The sequence below is a fragment of the Ambystoma mexicanum genome, chromosome 1q, assembly GCF_040938575.1.
Source record: "Ambystoma mexicanum isolate Mex_15411 chromosome 1q, UKY_AmexF1_1, whole genome shotgun sequence".
NCBI classification, from domain to species: Eukaryota; Metazoa; Chordata; class Amphibia; order Caudata; family Ambystomatidae; genus Ambystoma; species Ambystoma mexicanum.
In genome coordinates, this window is record NC_090922.1 from 502,743,568 (window position 1) to 502,763,473 (window position 19,906).

At 49.8% G+C, this 19,906-nt stretch overlaps 1 protein-coding gene across 5 annotated transcripts in view; it reads left to right on the plus strand.

The window, feature by feature from the left end:
* The window catches only part of LOC138529743 (zinc finger protein 850-like), a 144,485-nt gene extending 127,205 nt beyond the window's left edge, over window positions 1–17,280 (plus strand). For all 5 annotated transcript variants that reach the window (XM_069640856.1, XM_069640857.1, XM_069640858.1 and 2 more), the window contains one exon: window positions 10,486–17,280. In XM_069640856.1, the coding sequence (XP_069496957.1) occupies window positions 10,486–16,616 (6,131 nt within the window). In that variant the 3' untranslated portion in view covers window positions 16,617–17,280. The remainder of the gene's footprint in view (window positions 1–10,485) is intronic.
* Window positions 17,281–19,906: the final 2,626 nt, after the last annotated feature.

Genomic DNA, 19,906 nt, shown 5'->3' on the forward strand with positions numbered 1-19,906 from the left:
GTCGTTGGTCTCCATCAGAGTCCAAACTATATATCAACCTTTTGGTGCTGAGGGCAATCAGACTAGCGCTCAAGGCCTTTCTGCCCTCTGTGCGGGGAAAGATTGTCCTGATAATGACGGACAACACAGTGGCCTTGTACTACCTCAACAAGAGGAGGTGTAGGGGTCACTACCACTGTGTAGAGAAGCAATGCAGCTCTGGTACTGGGCAATTCAAGAAGGAATCTCCCTATCGGCAGTTCACCTAGCCAGAGTGGAGAATATGGCAGCGGACGCTTTAAGCAGACAGAGCAGAGTCTACCACGAGTGGGAACTAGCTCAGGAAGGCCTTCAATAAATGGTCACCCTTTGGGGAACCCCTCAAGTGGATCTGTTGGTGACCAGTGTCAACCAGAAGTGAAAGCAGTACTGCTGAAGGGAATTTCCCCTCAGAGGAGCTCAAGGTCATGTGTTCATAGTGGACAAGGAGTTTCTCCAGCATGGGGTCTGGCATGGATTCACATGCTCATGAATATTCCCCGTCGCCAGGCCGGGAATCCTCGGTATAGAAAAAAAAAAATCGGTATCAGTTTCGTTTCTGATCTGTCTTTCTTAGCAGTAACCAATCACTGGTCTCTGGGTCATACTGCCCCCAGCCAATGACTGCCCTCTACCTAAGCCCCGCCTCTGGCAGCCATCCTTAGATTTTTACCGCACGTTCAAGTGTTGGGAGTCCTCGTGCTGTAGCTCTCGAGCTTTTGCTGCATTTTCGCACTTTTCCAGGAGATTTTTCTCATTTTTCGGTTAAATAGAGCCTCAAGCTCCACCGTTTCTACATCCGATCAATGGGGATCCGTTTCGGAGTTTTCTACGCCCCTCAAGGGTGAAGATTCCGTCGAGTTACGCTTTTGGAGGATTCCAGAAGTTCCGAGGCCTACCCCGGATATGGCCCAGGAGAAAGGAAGCTCGACGCCCGGGAAGCTGTTCAGGACCTGCCCTGGATGCCAGCTTCAGAATGTTTTCAAGGAGGACGAGCATTCGTTATGCCTCTACTGTCTCCATGAGGACAAGACGCACACGGAGAAGGACTGTGCGTTTTGTGGGAACATGTCGGAGCGGACCATGAAGGATCGCCACCTCCGTCTCGCCAACTGGCTGGAAGGGAAGAGCCCGTCAGGCGAGAAGAAGGAAAAGAAGTCAGAGCAGTCTTCTAAGTCCTGTGAGGGTGCCCCGGCGACGGGGGCCCAACAAAAGGCTAAGCACCGCGAGTCCACGGGCACCGGGAGCGCTGAACGGTCGGGCTCCTTGGCTGCCAGGCAGGGCGCATCCTCCCCGGCGCCATCAACCACGAGCCAACGCTCTGGCTCGGGTAAGAGGAAGTCTGAGAACCCGGCGAAGCTTCTGGAGAGGCCCCGGTCGATCTCGAAGATTCCGGCAGAGGGGGAGCGAGGGTCGGACCCTCCCCCCAAGTTGAAGGCCCCAGGCGTACAGAAGGTGACGATGGCCTTAATTCACCCTACTAAGACCTCGATTGAGGATGTCGCCGCGGCCCTGGCTCAGCCTGTGGAGGCTACACCAGTGGAGGCGACCTCAGGACCCTGAGTCTCCCTGCCACCACGGAGGGAGTCGTCTTTCAGGCCCATTGAGAAGACCCCCACGAAGTCCTCGTTGGAAAAGGTGGGGGAGGGGCTGGTGGCCATCGTGGATACGGACACGACCTCTGAGGAAGAGCTCATCGAAGTCGTGGAAGAGGCTCAGCCCATCGGGAGGGATCCCGACGAGGGGTGCCGACGAGAGCGACAGTGTTGCCGACGAGGCTCCTCAAGAGCCCTCGCGCCCGTCGTTTCCAGCACCGCAGGACACTTCAGCGGCCATTTTGTCAGCGATTCAGTCCTTATGCTCGGAGATAAGGACAAGGTTGCCCCTCCCCCCGATGGAGGTACCTGAGCCAGACCCGACGGGGAACCGGAGCCAGGACCTTCGGAAAGTCCACCGCATAAGAGGAGGAGGACGCATCCTACGCCACCTCTCCCACCTCTGCGACCTGCTCTGCCTTCCCACCGGTCTACTACCCACGGGGATGATACAGGAACGGACACGGCTACGACAGGTACAGATGACGACGGGACGTCGCCCCCTGCTCGGGCGTCCCCGCCCGACGAGATTGAATCCTTTCATGCCATGATTTCTAGGGCATCCGAGACCTTCCAGCTCTGCCCAGAAGTGAAGAAGGAAGGGTTCCTTTACCAACGGTGCGAGGCTAAAAGGAAGACGGTCCTCTTCGTACCGCTTCTTGATGACATCTGGGATGAGGGGCTCGCCCTCCTCAAGAACCCTGCCACGGCGCCGGCAAAGAGGGACCGGTACGAGAAGAAGTACCGGGTCCCCGACGCTGCCCCCTTGTGCCTTCGAGCGCAACCTACCCCAGATTCGGTCGTCTCGGCGGCGGCAAAGAAGAAAGCTGGGGGGGCATCGGCCTCGACATCAACATCCGCGCCGGACGGCGAGGGCAGGAAGCTGGACACGATGGGACGATGGATCATCTCATCCGCAGCAACGACTATCAAGGCGGCCAACGCCCTGGCTATCGTAGCCCGCTACGACAGGGAGTTGTGGTTCAAAATCGCCCCTCTGTTGGACTTCCTTCCGGACGCCAAAAGGGCTGAGGCCCTTGAAATCCTACAGTAAGGGAGATTCCTTCGGGCCACGCCATCACGGTGGCAACGGACATCGCCGACACCGGTGTCCATCAGTTGGGCAACGGTGTTTGCTTGAGACGACGAGGATGGCTCAAGGCCACGGATTTCCGCCAGGACGTACAAACCAAGGTTTTGGACATGCCCTTCGACGGGAACAACCTGTTTGGGAAGGCGGTTGATGAGTCCCTTCAGGCCATCAAGACAGACACAGAGACTGCCCGGGCACTGGGAGTGCTCCAACAACGACGGCCGTCCTTTCGGAGCTCCGGAGGCAGACAAGGTGCCTCCAATGGATCCGGCAGTGGCTCCACCACGTACCGCCAAGCGGCAAGATGTTCGTCCCAGGAAGCCTACAGGGGATGCGGCAAGTCAGGTGGTGCCCGTCGTCGTCGACAGGGAGGCAAGGCGGCCTCCAAACAAGATTGAACCGACCGTGGGGTCGGGCCCCCGCCGAAGCACCCCGGTGGGAGGCCGGCTGGCGAGGTTCGTCAGCGTGTGGGAGTCCATCTTCACTGACAGTTGGGTGCTGGACCCCCTGGCCCAAGGGCACGCCCTCGAGTTTCAGAAGAAGTGCCCTCGCGTTCCACCCGTGGCCAGGAAGGAAAATCACGTCCCTCAACTACTGTTGGAAGTAAGGGCGATGCTCAAGAAGGGTGCCATCGAGCTTGTCCCAAAGAGGCTTCGGGGCTCCGGAGTTAACTCAAGGTACTTCCTCGTAAAAAAGAAGACAGGAGGATGGCGCCCCATCCTGGACCTGCGACGACTGAACAAGTACATCAAGGCACAGAAGTTCTGTATGGTCACCCTCCTGTACATGCTGGGACAGCTGGAGGAGGGCGAATTCCTGTCGTCGTTGGACTTGGAGGATGCATACTTCCAAATCCCCATTCTAAAAAGACACCGAAAGTTCCTCAGGTTTGTGGTCCAAGGGCGGCACTACCAGTTCAAGGCCCTCCCGTTCGGATTGAAGCTGCGCCTACAGAGGATCCACGTCTACCCCTACCTGGACGACTGGCTCATCCGGGCAAGGACAAGGGAGCTCGCCGTGGAGCACACTGCGAAGACCGTCCAGCTGCTCACGGACCTGGGATTCTCCATCAACTTTCCAAAATCCCACCTGGTTCCGTCGCAAGTCGCCCTGTTTCTGGGAGCCAAGCTCGACACAGTGGCGCGGCTGGCCTCGCCGTAGGAGGAAAGGACCAGGACCATTCTGGGCAAGGTGCAGCGTCTGCTGGCCACGGACATGGCCAGGGTAAGATCTATCAAGTCCCTCCTCGGGATGGTGTCCTCCTGCATTGATCTGGTGCGCCTTTGCAGGCTTCGGATGCGCCCCTTACAAGAGTTCCTCGACGCCCGCTGGGTCCAGTCGACGGGCAGCTTCGAGGACAGGATCCCTCTCAGCGAGACGTTCCGTCAGGCGATCCGGTGGTGGGGTACCCGCTCCCATCTGTCGGCGGGCATGGACTTTCAGACCCCAGCTCACCAGGTGACGGTGATGACGGACGCCTCCCTGGAAGGTTGGGGAGCGCACTCCGGAGATCTTCATGCGAGAGGCCTTTGGCTCCCGGAGGAGAAGTCACTCCACATCAACATCTTGGAGCTCCACGCAGTGTTCTGGGCCCTCAGGTACTTTCTTCCGTCCCTCAAGGGCAAGGTGGTGAGGATCTTCACCGACAACACCACCACAATGTTCTACATCCGGAAGCAGGGCGGAACCAGGTCACCGCCCTATCCAAGGAAGCCCAGGATCTGTGGCATTGGGCAGTCGCCCAACTGATTTTTGTGGCGCCTCTTCATCTGGCAGGAATAAAAAACACGATCGCCGACTCACTCAGCAGGGAGCTGCGCTCGTGCCACGAGTGGGAACTATGCCAGGATCAAGTGGATCGACTCTTCCGACGATGGGGCGAACCCCAAATCAATCTCTTCGTGACGGCGACAAATTCCAAGTGACGGAGGTTCGCCAGCAAGTTCCCCCAGCCGAGGAGCATGGGCGATGCTTTCCCGTTCCCCAGGGACGGCCTATTTCTTTATGCATTCCCTCCGCTGCCGTTGCTGCTCCGGCTCATCAACCAGCTCAAGATGTCCCGGTGCAGGATGATCCTCGTCGCACCAGCGTGGCCGAGACAGATCTGGTTCCCGGACCTTCTGGACTTGTCAACATCCACACCAGTCAAGCTGCTGACGGACGCAGATCTTCTCTCCAGAGAAGGAGGCGCCATTCTTCACCACAACCCGGAGTCGCTGAACTTGCAGGCCTGGCTCCTGCAGCGCTAGAATTTGGAGGGTACGACATCCCGGCCGACTGCAGAGAGGTTCTTGCAAAGGCCAGGGCGTCCTCAACTCTCAAGTGCTACGGACATAAATGGAAGAGGTTCTCTGTCTGGTGCCATGCACAGAAGATTAACCCTCTGCGGATTACGGCCCATCAAGTACTGCCGTTTCTACTGTCGCTGGTCAAAGCTGGACTGGCTCACGCCTCCATCAAAATACATCTGGCTGCAATCTCCCGATATACCAGGACTACGGGACGGGCGTCCTTGTGGTCTCATCGCCTGGTGAAAGATTTCATGAAAGGACTATTCCGATCATTCCCGCCGGTGAAGGCTCCTGCCCTGGCTTGGGAGCTTAATGTGGTGCTGACCAGGCTGATGGGGGCCCCATTCGAGCCTATGCATTCGCCGCCTTTGAAGTTCCTATCATGGAAGACAGCTTTCCTCGTGGCCATCACCTCCGCACGACGAGTGGGAGAGATCCAGGCCCTATCTTGCAAGCCTCCATACTTGACTTTTCATGACACGAGGGTGGTGCTGAGGACGCACCCCTCCTTTATGCCCAAGGTGCCGTCGGACTTCCACCTAAACGAGCCCTTGGTGTTGCCAGTTTTCTTCCCGTCGCCTTCGTCGCCAGCCGAGAGGACTTTGCACTCGCTGGATGTAGCTAGAGCGCTGAAGTTCTACGTGGACCACACAAAGATTTTTCGGAAGACGTCACAGCTGTTTGTGAACTTTGGGACTGTGAATCAAGGGAAGGCTCTCTCGAAGACTTCCATTTCCAGATGGCTCTCCGGCTGCATCATGCACTGTCACCGGTTGGCAAACTGACTGCTGCCTGGCCGTCCGAGAGCCCATTCGACCAGAGCGATCGCTGCTACCATGGCGTTCCTGTCTGGTGTGCCCCTGCTGGACATCTGCAGGGCTGCGACGTGGAGGTCGACGCACGCCTTCACAAGATTCTACTGCGTCGATCGGGACTCCAGGGAGGAGTCCAGGGTCGGCCAAGCAGTGCTGCGCAACCTGTTTGCCTAAAGTGAGCCTGGTGTGGAGGTAAGAGATGCTTAATGTTGAGTTGTTGTATTGCTTAATCTTAAGCCTGTTGCCACCTCTGTGGTTGTGCATGTGTGTACTGCTATGTATTCTCTTATTCGTGAGCATCCGAATCCATGCCAGACCCCATGCTGGAGAAGGAACAAGTTACCTAGCCTTAACTGTTGTTCTCCAGCATGGGTCTGGCATGGATTCACATGCGAACCCTCCCGCCTACCCCTCTGCGGCTCTTCACTTGGTCATACTGCCACTTTATGTGCTACCAAATCTGAGGATGGCTGCCAGAGGCGGGGCTTAGGGAGAGGGCAGTCATTGGTCAGTATGACCCAGAGACCAGTGATTGGTTACTACTAAGAAAGACAGATCAGAAACGAAACTGATACTGATTTTTTTTTTTCTATACCGATGATTCCCGGCCTGACGACGGGGAATATTCATGAGCTTGTGAATCCATGCCAGACCCATGCTGGAGAACAACAGTTACAGGTAAGTAACTTGTTCCTTCCACTCCTGTATGCATTTTCTCCAGTCCCTGTCATTCCTCAAGTCATCAGGAGGCTCAGTAAATCCCAGGACCTAATTGCTGCGGATTGGGTCAGGAGGACATGGTACCCGGACCTTCTGGACTCCATCTGCCCTCCAATACGTCTTCCACAAAGAGAGAGAGAGAAGGGTCGGGTTCTCCAACCAGAGGTCAAGACACTCAACCTACAACATTTGGTGCTGTGGGCTTAGGAAATCCAAGATGGCCGAAAAAGCCCACATGTGCGCCAGAATCTATGAAAACCGCGCAGTTTGTGCGCACACCAAAATGGTCGCCTGACTTGCCACCCCCCGGTGCGGGTGTGCTGGGTCAGAAGAGCCATGAGTGAAATGGGGTGCCAAAGAGAAAAACAGCAGTGCCTGTTCGCTAGAAAGCACTTTAAAAATCACCCTTTGTTTCTCTGAAGGCAAGCTCAGAATGCCCATTTCAAACATTGCAGAATATCCAACAATCTCACTGAACACCAGCAGACATTTGACAGAATAAAGTCTTGTGGGCATACAAAATCTGGAACGAGGATGAGCCTAAAATAATGTTCATAGCAAAACTGGCTGAGCTGTGGATTTCAGCAGTTTAAGTAAATTTGGACTGAAAGACACTAAAAATCTAAATGTTTAAAAGAAATGAGTGACCTACTTTTGAGTGTCACATAGGTTTCAATTGTTTAAATATCATAGTTTTAAACTTAGAATCAGCATTCTAGCTGCATGTGTAAAAATTGTTAGTTTATTTGAATGCAGAAAACTGGGTAACTAGAAGTGACATTAGCTGGGGCCTGGCTTATGGAACTGAATTCTGCCTGACATCTACCCCCACAGGAGTTAAAACCTGCTCAGCCACTCTTCCCCTTGCCAAAAGGAGTTGTCACCTCTCTGATTAGATTAGGGGTGGAGCAGCTACAGGGAGTTGAACAAAGGCCTGTCCTGGGCCCAGGCAGATGGTTTATTAGGGTAGTCATAAATGGGTTCCTTTTGAACAATGGGCCTTCCAGGGCCCAGGCAGATGGTTTATTAGGGGGACCGTAAAATAGCTTCCTCTTGGCAGAAGCTGGGAGGGGCAGGGTCTCTGAGCTTGGCAGAAACTGGATAAACTGGTTTCTACACCATGTGACCTGGGAAACCACACCCCTTTGGGGCCAGAACATAAATCTAAAAAGATGGATCATTCATAGAGCGGACTTGTGAACATTTTATAAGTAATATCATTATTCTTGTGATTTTTCTGTGCACATTTGAAGACGTGTTAGGACCCGGTGGTATGTTCAGGGGGGGTTTTAGCGGAAAAGAGGATATTACTCTAAATGTATGTATGTTAAAAATCTGACACTCCACCACCTAATGCCCACATGCTTTGCGAACATTTGTGTAAATGCGGGGACAAATCCAATATTGGTAACCCGACCAAAAAGTGAAATATGTTGCCATTTTTGAACCCAAGCCCCCAGGAAGAGCAGAGTTTGAACAGGGTATACCTCATGTGATATGTGATGGGTGCATGTAATTTCAAACCACTGTGTATGTATGAAATATGTCTTTAGGTCAAATATAGATTGTGTGTAATTTGACAGGGGAGTGTCCTTTCTGCAAGCCATTAAATGACATCGCTCTGACACTCCACTTCTTTTCCCCAATCAAGAGAGAAAGGAAAGCTTGACCAATGGGCAGTTGAGAGAGGGGCTGGCTAGTGATGCTGCACACACACCCACTTTCAAAAGACATAAAAAGAGCCACTGGAAGCTAGAGAGGACATTCAATTCCATCTGCTGCGGGACGCTCTGCCGGGAAAATCCATACTTTACCTCCATCAACCTCCAGAGAGCAAACATAGAGACTTCAATATATCCACCTTCAGAGACCAAGACTTTACTTCAGAATTTGTAGCAGAGAGGTCAACTACAAGCTAAATCCCTCTTTAGCAGGCCTCAAATCATTGCCACTATTCACAGCCAGGCGAGCTGTTTGAATTCTTTGCAAGAACTCTTGCCATTTGCCCGAGAGCAGTGTTGTATCCAGAGAGAGACCAGCTGAACCGGAGACCGCTGTATCCGGACCCACAGACCTGATCAGAACCAGAGACCCAGACCAGCAGAGTAGAGCTGACCCAGACGCTGTGCGCAGAAACCGTCCGTGGCGAGTGAAGAAAACCTGTTGACCAGATCCGTGGCGAGGCCCATTCCTTTTAAAATTATATTGTGAGTACCTAGCAGAACTGTGCAGAACCAATCTCTTAGTTAAAATAATATAATTCAATCTATTTTAATCTAACCAGAACTGCCTCCTAACTGTCACCTGTCATTTGCAAAGCTGTCACTTGTCATTTTCTAGCTGCAAGCTGTAACCTGTCGCTTTGAACTTTTAAAATTTCAAATCCGGAAAACTACCTTTATTTAATCGTCCGTATCTCTGGAACCGTTCGGGCTAGGAACTTGGTTTGACTTTCCTCTGAAAGCTTAGAATCTCAGCTTTGCTAAAAGCCTAGGACCGACATCCTACTTCTCATACTTTTGCCATAATCACGATTCTCGCACTCGCAAATTTTACCGCGATTTGCAATTTGGTTAAAAATCCAGCCACGAGTGAAAACAGCAGCTTCATTGCTTTCCTTTGCCAAAAATTTGTTTAACCTGCTAGTTACTCCTAGATCCTTGCTAAAGTGAGCCTGAACTCATCCCAAGTATATTTCACCCACCCTGAACCTCCTAAAGGGAATTAAAACCATTTTCAGCATATTTCTCACTGCATTGTCACCATATTCAAAGCATTTTGCCTGTGTTTCAAAACTCCTATCTGTTGTATAAGCTGCTGGGGGGGGAATTGAACTGAATTCTATTTGATTGCATTCCTAAGAACTGTGTCATCTTCATCTCCTTACAGTGCATAAAAGGGGGGGTGAATTGTCCAAGAAAGTGATTACATTGTCTTTTGCTGAAATCCTATCAAGTTATTTTCTGTACTGCATTTCATTCCATATTGCATCCATTTGAAACCATAAAAGTATTGTTGGTATCGTATCCATCCTATAACCACTCATCATTGATTATAAAGAAGTGTGCTAGTGCCGGACTATCCATTATTGATTACTGCTCAGATTAAGTGTGATATTCAATTATTAATTTATTATAAAGTGTGATATATATATATATATATATATATATATATATATATATTGTTTAAATTATCAAATAAACCGTTTAAACTTGCAAAACAGAACTACTTCGTGGCTCAGTGGGGTCAGGGGGATTCCAAGAGAGGGGTGTTATATAGGGGTAGTCATCCAGAAACCATGAACTGGACGTAAAGATATATCAATAAGGGTTTCCAGTCAGTACCCCAGACTAGGCATTGACTTAGCTGTAGTGTTGAATTGAATCCTCTTACAATCCACCCTCAGTGCTGCCCTTTTCAAGTAAAGCCCAGATCCGCCACTTTCTCCAAGTCTCTGTTCTGCATCTGCACATTGTCGAGTTGGTCCTCCTAGGCCCTCAAATCCCTCTTCATGAAGCAGGGTAGACCCCGCCTCTTCTCTGTTTTCTTGCTCTCTTTCATGATTCTGTTCCCTGCCCATAACCGCACAACTTTCTTTAACCCTCTTTCCCCCTCCCTCATTTCATACCCTCACCTTCAGCCCATCTGTAGCCCCCAATGCTTCTCATCTCCAAACCTCATACTCTTCTTGTCCATGCCACACTCTGCGGCCACTGTGCCTGAAAATGGATTCTCTAAAAATAATATATGCTAAAAATATCCACTGTTAGATGATGTTAAACCCCCAAGAAAGACTCCTTCTGCAGTCTGAATGTGGCCTTTATTGATGTTTATGTATGATTGTATCTGTTTTTCTTGCAATCATGCCTGGATTCTTTGTGTCACCTGTAGGAATAAACATTGCTTCACAAAATTCTGGAACTAACCTGTTTTTTTGTATGTTCTTTTCTCAGAATTGCAAAGTAAAAGGGAATACCTTGCAGATAAAGAATACATCCTTCAAAACCCAGGAGAAACCATTGACCAGCAAATATCGAACCCCAAGGAAGAATCCACAGATGCCAGAGCAGACAACAAAATGGATGTTCCACCTTCCATATCCTCTGTACATCTTGCTACAGACACAGGGAAACATGACTACTCCTTTCTATGTCCTACAACCCTGATGCCAGATGGAGACGAAGCTAATGTTGCGGCACAGAGTTTAACTACTTTAACATTTTCACCTGATGCAGTACTACAACCGCAGCAAGTGAGAGAGGATGTTTGGCAGAATCCCCATAAAGGAAACTATCAGTGGGCAGCATCGTCTTATGGAACACAAGCACTCTTTCCATGGTCTCCTAGTGAGAAGCAGCTAGGTCAGTATGAGCCGGTGGCTGAAGAGAACACCCACCAGATAGCAAATGTGTTCCAAGATGACCTTAACTTTAGCAACTCCTCAGCTCTTGCCACCACCTCATGGGCGAGTGAGGGGGTGAGAGCTCATCAGTGTCATATCTGTGGGAAGCACTTTAAGACACCTTCTACTCTTCGCATTCACCAACGAATTCACACTGGTGAGCGTCCATATGGGTGTGATGTGTGCGGCCAGAGCTTCCGGCACCAGTCCTCCTTGGTGAGCCACCAAAGGATTCACACTGGTCATAAGCCATACCAGTGCAATGAGTGTGGCAAGTGCTTTGGCCGTCGCTCCCTTCTCACTGTGCACCACAGGACCCACACAGGGGAGCGGCCGTACAAGTGCACAGAGTGTAAGAGCAGTTTCAGCTGCCGATCATCTCTTAACCACCATCTACAGAGTCACAGATTGGGAAAATGCTTCACATGTGGTGATTGCGGCAGAAGCTTCCGGCACCAGACCTCACTAGTGAGCCACCAGAGGATGCATACGGGCCAAGGGCTGCATCATTGTAAGGAGTGTGGTAAAGTATTTGCTAGACTCTCACAGCTCACCTCACATCTAAGGAAACACTTTGGAGGGCGACATTTAAAAAGAGAAGGTGGCACTGAGAGTCTCATTGATGATCAATCCCCTGCACATCAGCATATGCAGATTGAAGGCCCAGACAGGCGTTTTGAGTGCAGCGAATGTGGGAAGAAATTTGGCATGAAAACCACACTTCGAGTCCACCAGCGCATCCACACGGGTGAACGCCCCTTCCGGTGCGAACTATGTGGACAGGACTTCCGACACCAGTCCTCTCTGGTGAGCCACCATAGAATTCACAGTGGCCAGAAGCCGTACCAATGTAATGAGTGTGGCAAATGCTTCGGCCGGCGTGCCCTTCTCACTGTGCACCAGAGGACACACACAGGGGAACGGCCGTACAAGTGCACAGAGTGCAACAGCAGTTTTAGTTGTCGCTCATCCCTCACACAGCATATTCAGGGGCACAAACAGGGCAAATCCTTCATCTGTGGTGACTGTGGAAAAAGCTTTGGCAAGCACTCCACTCTCCTGATTCATCAACGAACACACACTGGAGAGCAACCCTATCACTGTGATGTATGTGGTAGAAGCTTTCGGCACCAGTCCTCACTGGTAGGCCATCGGAAAACACACAGTAGACAATTTTATCAGTGCAAAGAATGTGGCAAAGGCTTCTCTAGAGAGTCACAACTTCGTGTGCATCAGAAGATGCACAGTACAGGAAAACAGCTGAAAAAGGAAACTGACTCTGAGTTAGTTCTTGGTGGAGGATCCTCCCTAGCTGACGAACTGCAAACCGACAACGCTGGTAAACTTTTTCAGTGTAATGAATGTGGTAAGACTTTTGGCATGAAAACCACCCTTCGTGTTCACCAACGGATTCACACTGGAGAACGGCCATTTGCTTGTGAATTGTGCGGCAAAAGTTTCCGACACCAGTCTTCCCTAGTAAGCCACCGACTGATTCACACTGGGCAGAAACCTTATCCATGCAACGAATGTGGGAAGTGTTTTGGTCGACGCTCCCTCCTCACTGTACACCAGAGAACTCATACTGGGGAACGGCCGTACAAGTGTACTGAATGTAAGAGCAGTTTCAGTTGTAGATCATCGCTCAACCATCATCTAAAGAGTCACAGACTGGGCAAGTGCTTCATATGCAATGACTGTGGGAAAAGCTTTGGTAGGCATTCCACCCTTCTCATTCACCAGCGTACTCATGCCGCAGATCAGATTTTCCGATGTGAAATATGTGAAAAAATGTTCCGGAAGCAGTCCACACTGATAAACCATCAGAGGTCACACACGGAGAAAAGGTTACATCAGTGTAAAGAATGCAGCAAAACCTTTTCCCGTAAATCACAACTCTGTGCACATCAGAAGACTAAGTGTTCAGGGGAAAGGTTGAAAAAAGAAATGGGCTCTGAGATAATCCATGGCAGCACATCCTCCCTACACCAGGATATCCAAAGTCACAGCATCAGTAAAGGTTTTGTATGTACTGAATGTGGCAGGACCTTTGGCATGAAAACCACACTTCGTGTTCACCAGCGGATTCACACCGGAGAGCGCCCATTTGCCTGTGACCTTTGTGGCCAGAACTTTAGGCATCAGTCATCTCTGGTGAGCCATAGACAGATCCACACTGGGCAGAAGCCGTACCAATGCAATGTCTGTGGAAAGCGCTTTGGCAGGCGCACCCTACTCACTGTTCACCAAAGGAGTCATACCGGCGAGCGACCATACAAGTGCACAGAGTGCAAGAGCAACTTCAGTTGTCGTTCATCACTCAACCACCACCTCCAGAGTCACAGACTGGGCAAGTGCTTTGTATGTGGTGACTGTGGCAGAAGCTTTCGGCATGAGACCTCTTTGATAACCCATCAGAAGATCCACACAGGACTGGGGTTGCATCAGTGTAAGGTGTGTGGCAAAAACTTTACCAGACTCTCTCAGCTCACTTTACATCAGAGGAAACACACTAGGGAGACACATTCAAATCGAAAAGAATACCCTGAAAATACAATATGCAACCAGTCGTCTCCTGTCCCCCAGGCTGTCCATGGCCTCATCCATAACCAGTCTCATCTCCCCCAGGCTGTCTATGGCATCATCAGTGACCAGATACCTCTCCCCCAGGCTGTATATGGCATCATTGGTGATTCTTCGCTTCTCTCCCAGGCTGTCCATAGCATCATCACTGACCATACCCATATCTCCCAAGCAGTGCACAGGATCACTGCCGATCAATCACACAGCATGGAGACTGTCTATGGAATCAGGGACAAGTCCCTCTTTCCACAGGTTGTTAGTAGCATCAATGAGCAATCTCCTTGCCTCCAGACAGTCCATAGTTTTAGCAACCAATCCACAGATCCCCACAGTGTCCATAGCATCAAGGACCAATCCTCCCAACCCCAGGAAATTAATTGTGTCAACAATCAGTCCCCCCACTGCCAAGCTGTCCTTAGTACCAATGACCATTCCCACCTCTCACAGCAATCTGATAATGGAATCAGCAGCAACCAATCCCTTCTAACTCATGTGAATAGTATTTTAGGGGACCAGACTGCTGGCTGCCTGGTGAGCCCAATGAACAGACTTGGTAAGAGTTTTCAATGCAATGAATGTGGGAAAACCTTTGGTATGAAAACCACCCTTCGAATCCACCAGCGCATCCATACCGGGGAGCGTCCATATCGGTGTGATCTATGTGGGCAGACTTTCCGGCACCAGTCCTCCCTGGTGAGCCATCAAAGAATACACACTGGACAGAAGCCGTACCAATGTAATGAGTGTGGAAGGTGTTTTAACAGACGTTCCCTACTCACAGTGCACCAGAGGACTCACACTGGTGAGCAGCCGTACAAATGCACTGAATGTAAAAGCACCTTCAGCTGTCGGTCATCTCTCAATCACCATCTCAAGAGTCACAGACTGGGCAAGTGCTTTATATGTAATGACTGTGGCAAAAGTTTTGGAAGGCACTCCACTCTCCTCATCCACCAGCGCATGCACACCCTAGAGCCATCATTCCAGTGTGATTTATGTGGAAAAAGCTTCCGAAAACAGTCTTCCCTAGTGAGCCATCAAATATCACACACAGAATGTGGGTTGCATCAGTGCAAGCAATGCGGTAAACACTTTTCCAGGCAGTCGCAGCTTGCTGTACATCAGAAGACACATTTTGTAAAACCATTAAACCTGGACTCCTTAATGACAATTGATAAGCCATTAAAAACTGGAACAGTCTCAGAGACAATCCTTAATGGCACTTCATGCCTCCCCCAGCAAGTCCTGATGCCCAGTTCTAGTAAATGCTTCCAATGTGGTGACTGTGGGAAAAGCTTTGGTATGAAAACTACCCTTCGAATCCATCAAAGAATCCACTCAGGAGAACGTCCTTTTCAATGTGAGCTTTGTGGGCAGAACTTTCGTCACCAATCCTCCCTTGTTAGCCACAGAAGAATTCACACCGGCCAGAAGCCGTACCAGTGCGGTGAGTGCAGCAAGTGCTTCAGCCGGCGTGCCCTGCTCACTTCTCATCAGCGAACCCATATGAAGGAGAAGCAGCCACATATCGTTCAGAACAAGGACGACCCTGTGGCCGCATCGGGGCTCCCAGTAGTACAGGAGGCTGCTGAAGTATTGAAGCACAGTGAATTTGAGAGAGCCTTCAACAGTTGCCCCACGATTACTACTCATCAGCAGATGCACACAAGTGGCAAGCCATACTTATGCGGCTTCTGTGGCAAGCGCTATCGCCATAAGTCTTCTCTAGCACAACATTTGCTCTCCCACTCGCTTGGGGATAGGCAATACCCTTGCATAGCATGTGGCATTGACTTTGGCCATCTCAACAGTCTGTTGGAGCATCAAATAACACACAGCATTGGAAGACCATACATGTGGGGTAGCAATAATGTGCTATTTGATGCTCAATCTCCTCCCACCATCTCACAGTCAATAACAGAGGAGAAACCTTACCCAGTGTCTTCATGCAGTAAAACTTTGGAAGCTGTGTCTCTGCATGCCATTTCCCAGAAGCTGTCTATGCAGAAGTCACCTTCACCCAAAGTATATGATGGGCAGCCCATCCTCAGTCTGCCATTGAAGAATCCCATTGAAGAGCGTTTGTTTCCATGTGAAGCCAACGATAAAGCTAGTGTTGAAGAGAGTCTTCTGTCTAACCTCCAGAAACTTCACAAAGACATAAGGCCACATCCGTCTGCCATCTGTGATCACATTTCTGCTGCCCAGTTTGCTGTTAGCTCCCAGCAGAACATGCAGGAGGAAAAGGTGCACCCAAGTAGGATCTTCATTTCAGAATCTGCCCTCCCCCTCCCCGTCACTCCACAGGTTCAGAAGAAAGAACCTACTTTCCCTGGGGATGGCTACAATGAAATAAATGATATCCCACCTAAATTGACTGCCCCTGAGCAGCTCCCCAAGACTGAGGAACCAGATACTTGGAAAGCATGCAACAAAAACAGTGATTGCCCACCACAGATTACAAGTCTTGGCCATGCTCATGAGCAGGAAAAGCCACGCTTGGGTGTATTGGTCCATCAGCCCAGCGAAGTTCCTTCCCAGCTGCACCTTCCCTGGCAGGCCCAGGAGGGGGGCGAGGGTGAGGAAGGTGATGGGGAACGACCCTTCAAGTGCAAGGAGTGCCAAAAGAGCTTTCACAAGCCGTCCACCTTGCGTGTGCACCTGCGGATCCACACAGGAGAACGGCCCTATCCTTGTGACAAGTGCGACAAGAGCTTCCGCCACAAGCAATCTCTTACACATCACCTACGGAGTCACACAGGTGAGAGGCCATATCAGTGCAGCCAATGTAGGAAATGTTTCACCCGCCTCACCACCCTGCTGGAACACAGGAGGACACATTGCAGAGGTGGGCGTGGTGAAGGCTTCACCACAGGGAACAAGGACCCTGTCTACCCCTTACTGGGTGATTTAGGAGCACACCCTGGGGAAGGTTGGTCCATGCATAGCTTACTGTACGGAGGGGACATTTTCAGCACCTATCCAGCTTTAGCTTCCACAAAGAGCTTGCCTGCTTGCTGGATGCCTAACCTATCTGTCAGTCAGAACTATAACAACATGCCAAACCGGGATGGACATCCAGAATCCAATACTTCGTGAATGGAGTGCTGGAGCATTTGCAGGAGGAGCGAACAATGACTAAGCAACTTTTGCTGGTGGGAGAAAGACTGTGACCAGGCCACACCGTTTCAATGGGCGGGGTTGAGAACACTAGCTCATAGTTTAGCATGACAGCCTTGGCTGTTGGTGGCCTGGGGTCCGAGTTCAGTAATGTGCTATCGGTTATTTTGGGGGTGTTGGAAACAATTCACAAGGTCAGCTTGGGGTGGGACTCTGTAGGGAAAACATTTGACATTTTTGGTCAAACGTATATTAGGTGAAGATTCATTTTTTTTGTCTTGCCAGACCATGAAGCGAGCAAAATGTAATTAATGGCGAGGAGAACCCCTTGACTTATAACAGTGTGCTTAATGCACTAATGACAACCTAGGAAGTATATGGAGCTCTTATCTCTGAATGTCCAGGGAAAGTGCCATTTGGAATGGTTGTTTACAGACACACAGTTGTGGTCTCCAATGTACAGAGCTATGATCTCAAAATGTCCTGTGTGTGCTGCAGTGTGCAGCACTGGTTGCGGTTTTGTATTCTGAGTGAGTGGTGAGAGTTTGTGGTTGTGACTTTGCCCTTTGAGCATGCGTACCATGAGAAAACAACACTGTTGAGTCAGACATCTACTTTGTCTATAAAATGTCCACTAATCACAGTCGTGTCTGTTAAATCTATGGTGAGCAGTTGTCATAGTTCATGGATATCTGTAAAAGCTGCAGCTTTCCCCTTCGTGTTGGATCTCCAATTGTTAAATGTCATATAAGGCACCAGGGTATATAATAGTTCTTGGCTCCGGAGAGTGCTGCATGTGGGAGTTTAGTCCTTTGAATAGTGTTGTACTTTCTGAAGCTCCGATTCTGAAAAAGGTGCATTTTCAGCATACGTTCATACAGTCGTGCACCTATGACATGCATTAATATTTGCGTATTTCCCGCATTCCAGTGACGTGTGCTATGTAAGGATTGCATGGTATCAAGAATAGACAGAAACAACTGATCACAGTTAAAGGGTGTTTATTAAACTGTATAGTTATGGTGGAAAAACGCCTAAGCTAAACCTAAATCTAAGATGGGAGCAAGCTACAACCATCAAATCAAAATAAGGCAGTTCTAGTGGCTTCTTGTCAAATAAAAGGGCCTATACTAAGAAAAACCTATTGCCAACCTTTACGCTAAATACAAAAGAGTGTGGGATAATGCTCACAAGAAAGAAGTGTTCACAAATGATAAATCAGGATATAGTAGCCGGGGGTTTCCCTTCCCCACGTTTTGAGCATGGGACAAGGTGGGACTCGGGAGCACAGCACACGCTCAAGCTTTCCCAGCACGAGACAGTTCTGTTCTCAGCTATCAGGACCGTTGATGGCCAAGTCTCTTTCTCCATAAAAGGTCTCTTCCCTTTTAGGACCTGATTGTTCAAAATAACAACAAAACGTTCCTTTACAATGGTACGTTGAGTGATGTCTTTTCAGCCGTGGACCCCACTCTCCCAGGTTTTGATCCTTAAACAGTTATTGGCGATATCAGAACCTTCAGAGGTTAGTTTTCCTGCTTCCGATGGCCTGATATATTCAATATTAACAAACAAAAAGTTTCTTCTGGGTTGCACTTGAGGTGATGATTCTTCACCCCTGGGTCCCCTTCTTCCGGGCCTCAGACCCCTCTTGAATATCTGCCTCCCTCTGTTGGGTTCACTCTAGCTTGTATTCAAAACTGTTTGTAGCATTCACGTGCTGGTGGGGTGATGGTCTCTCACCCCTGGATCCCCCTCTTCTGGGTGCAGATCCTTCTCAACTGTTTGCCTCCCTCTGTCTGGTTCACTGTGGCTTTCTACAAAATCTCCTTTGTGATATTCACAAATCTTAATGTCTAAAACAGTTCAATGTGTACAACACTCTTCCGGGTTCACCCTTGTCAACACACTGTTCTTTCCACTTTCATACAATGTGGGATTCACTTCCCTTAGCTTTACGATCATCTGCCTGTCAAATACTTTTGACAGAGCATTTTACTAGATTCACGTATGGCCACTTTGACCCTCTTCTCGCCTGTCCAAACTCATTCTGGTAACAGTAGTTTCAACAATCGGGTAATCTCCCAGAGTTTCCCGAGTGATCACCCATGTGGTGCCTGGCTCATCTGCAGCTGGCTTTCTCCTTTCACATTTACAGTTCATTTTACTTTCTGCATTCAGCCATTTGCTACTTTTGTTCAACACAGTTTGGTTTCTTTATCGGTTCTCTCCTCGACTCACCGGCTGTGATGAATCGCTTAGCTTTCTTCCTATCGGGAGTCAAGGCCGGTACCACGGTAGCAGGCTTCTCCCTCTGTCCTGCTTATCAGCATAGACACGATCTGTGTACCGTTGACATCTGCTGCAACACACTTGGGCTATTGTTCGCGGTCTTACGATTCCTTCTGCTGAGGTTTTGATTGCCTTGGTTGGAAAGAGTAGGGTTGCTTCTCTCCTTGTCCGCCTGGTCCTACTTGTCCGATTCTGGTCAATTGCCTGACTTTGCCTGACCCTTGTATTGGGGCATGTCAGGTAGACGGCTTGGGTGTTTGTCCGTTGTCTTTCATGCGAAAGTCGTGTTTGTGTCGGAAAAAGGAGCTGGGGGCTAGAGTGTTTGACTATCCTACGGGATAGGATAGGGAAAAGGTGTTATAAGAAGGGAGATGCCGCGTATCACCCGTCATTGTTTCACTTCCACTCCCAGAGGAACTGAATCCAATAGCGATGTCCGTGTCCTGGCCACCTGGATGACAGATCCCCGGGGAATAGTATGTGAGACGCCTTCAGGTTTCTCACAGGTGTAACTTTCAAATTACGCTGCACCCACTCCCCACAAACCCCATCTCCACGCCCCCCCCACCCACACACAGTACAAACCCCCAAATGCATGCGCCTGCTGTTTAAGGGAATGTTCAATGTAGTGCACTGAAAGTGCACATTTCAACTTCTTCCTACACTTCTATTTTAAAACAAAAGTATAGGAACAGTAACATTTAATTAAAAAAGTAGAGGAGCACAGCTCCCGACTGCCCCCGCTCACTCCGACCACTGTGGGCAGGTGACCCTACCTTAACCTCATACAGTGATCTCACTACCGTTTTTACATCGTCAACCCATTGTGGTTGCAGCAGTAGTATTGATCTTGCAATGTTATCCCTGATTGCATTCTTAACTTGTAATGGATTATGATCGGCCCTCCCTTTGAACAAGCATGCAGTGCTCTTGTTTTTCATCAAACACTCTCTCTGCAAACTTCAGTTTCCCTTACT